We start from the raw sequence: 2,500 nt of genomic DNA, 5'->3' as shown, positions 1-2,500 counted from the left end.
AACTGACACAAACTAGACCATGGACCCCCATCTGATAAGACTTTGTCCCAGGGTCCCCTACCTGATAGGATCTATGCTTTCAGATGTTTTATTACAGAAAAAAAATGAAACCCATGAGCTAAATAGTCATACAATCTGTTATTGTTTAATGTATGACCCATGATCATGCACCACCCCCACTCAAGCAATGTGTGTCATTTTGCAGAGATAATGTTAAGGGTCTCCAGGGCTTCTGTAAGAGGGGACCGTTAGGCCTACACTCAATTTAGGAAGACTACATTTGGTCAACCAGCTTTTCCATTTACAGCAGTAGAAAAGTGGAACTTAATTCCACTTCACATTAGAGATTGTGCAAGTCTCAGCAGTTTGAAAAGGTCCTTAAAGACTTGGCTGAAGGCAAAACAGCTATGTGACCATTGACCTTTCTTTAGCATGGAATTTATATATTGTTGTATACTGGTTTATACGTGATATAATGCTTGTTAAATTTCTATCTGTTTTGATAATATTGTCTATATTTTCCTTTTAGCTCCCTTGCCCAGGGACCACAGATGTAAATTAGCTGTATAGCTACCTTATATAGCTTGAACTGTGCATGGTCCCTGACAACTAAACTAATAAACTGAATTTATGGATGAAATTATAGTTAACATAAACCCTTTTTGTTGGGGACCCCCTGCAACTTCTTCAAGGAGCCCACTTTGAGAACCACTGCTCTAGAACACTCAACACTCAGATATATAATGATTTTATCATCACCGGTAGCAACATGCTAACTTCACCTAGCTAGCCAACAGTGGCATTAGAAAGCTGTCAGTAGCATTAGCCACCGAGCTAAAGGGCTAACTAACCCTCCAGGTAACTAGGTAACAGAAGAGTTTAGACTGCCTGTGGAGAAGAAGGACTTTCTGTAACGTTTAGTCAGACCTGTTAGTCTCCTAAACTAGCGGCCGTTTGGCGGCTAGCAGTGGTTAGTTAGCTGGTTAGCAGCCGTTAACAGTCATTAATTAATCCCTCCGGTCGGACTCCGGGTTGTTTCAACTCTCTTCCACCGGTAACCGTCGCTGTCTACCGCTAAAAATACCCGTTAATAGAAGAATATCATCGGTTTGACAAACCTGTCTGCTTCTCCCGGACAGACGCCGCCATGTTGGATGTTGTTGGTGACGGAGCGTCTGATGACGTGGCCGCAGCCCGTCAGAGAGGAGGGAAGAACGAAGAGGTATCACTCCGCCGTAGTTTCCAGAGACCAAGGAGAGGTAAAAATTAAAGAGGTATCACTCCGCCGCAGTTTCCAGAGACCAAGGAGAGGTAAAAATTAAAGAGGTATCACTCGGCCGTGGTTTCCAGAGACCAAGGAGAGGTCAAAATTAAAGAGGTATCACTCCACCGTAGTTTCCAGAGACCAAGGAGAGGTCAAAATTAAAGAAGTATCACTCCGCCGCAGTTTCCAGAGACCAAGGAGAGGTAGAAAATTAAAGAGGTATCAATCCTTCGTAGTTTCCAGAGACCAAGGAGAGGTAAAAATTAAAGAGGTATCACTCCGCCGCAGTTTCCAGAGACCAAGGAGAGGTAAAAATTAAAGAGGTATCACTCCGCCGCAGTTTCCAGAGACCAAGGAGAGGTAAAAATTAAAGAGGTATCACTCGGCCATAGTTTCCAGAGACCAAGGAGAGGTCAAAATTAAAGAGGTATCACTCCGCTGCAGTTTCCAGAGACCAAGGAGGTAAAAATTAAAGAGGTATCACTCCGCCGTAGTTATCAGAGACCAAGGAGAGGTAAAAATTAAAGAGGTATCACTCCGCCGTAGTTTCCAGAGACCAAGGAGAGGTAAAAATTAAAGAGGTATCACTCCGCCGCAGTTTCCAGAGACCAAGGAGAGGTAAAAATTAAAGAGGTATCACTCCGCCGCAGTTTCCAGAGACCAAGGAGAGGTAAAAATTAAAGAGGTATCACTCGGCCATAGTTTCCAGAGACCAAGGAGAGGTCAAAATTAAAGAGGTATCACTCCGCTGCAGTTTCCAGAGACCAAGGAGGTAAAAATTAAAGAGGTATCACTCCGCCGTAGTTATCAGAGACCAAGGAGAGGTAAAAATTAAAGAGGTATCACTCCGCCGTAGTTTCCAGAGACCAAGGACAGGTAAAAATTAAAGAGGTATCACTCCGCCGCAGTTTCCAGAGACCAAGGAGAGGTAAAAATTAAAGAGGTATCACTCGGCCATAGTTTCCAGAGACCAAGGACAGGTAAAAATTAAAGAGGTATCACTCCGTCGTAGTTATCAGAGACCAAGGAGAGGTCAAAATTAAAGAGGTATCACTCCGCCGCAGTTTCCAGAGACCAAGGAGAGGTAAAAGTTAAAGAGGTATCACTCCGCCGTAGTTATCAGAGACCAAGGAGAGGTAAAAATTAAAGAGGTATCACTCCGCCGCAGTTTCCAGAGACCAAGGAGGTTGTCACTGCCTTATATGAGTCAAGTGCAGATGTGAGTTGCGCATGCGT

General features: G+C 43.9%; 1 protein-coding gene across 1 annotated transcript in view; it reads right to left on the bottom strand.

Annotated features, from left to right (window-relative positions):
• The window catches only part of scfd1 (sec1 family domain containing 1), a 58,334-nt gene extending 57,102 nt beyond the window's left edge, over positions 1–1,232 (bottom strand). Inside the window, exon 1 of the mRNA XM_028566505.1 lies at positions 1,119–1,232. Coding sequence (XP_028422306.1) covers positions 1,119–1,149 — 31 coding nt within the window. The 5' untranslated portion in view covers positions 1,150–1,232. The remainder of the gene's footprint in view (positions 1–1,118) is intronic.
• Between the last annotated feature and the right edge of the window lie 1,268 nt (positions 1,233–2,500).

The sequence above is a fragment of the Perca flavescens genome, chromosome 20, assembly GCF_004354835.1.
Source record: "Perca flavescens isolate YP-PL-M2 chromosome 20, PFLA_1.0, whole genome shotgun sequence".
Taxonomy (NCBI): domain Eukaryota; kingdom Metazoa; phylum Chordata; class Actinopteri; order Perciformes; family Percidae; genus Perca; species Perca flavescens.
This window is presented reverse-complemented; position numbering and strand designations above follow the sequence as displayed.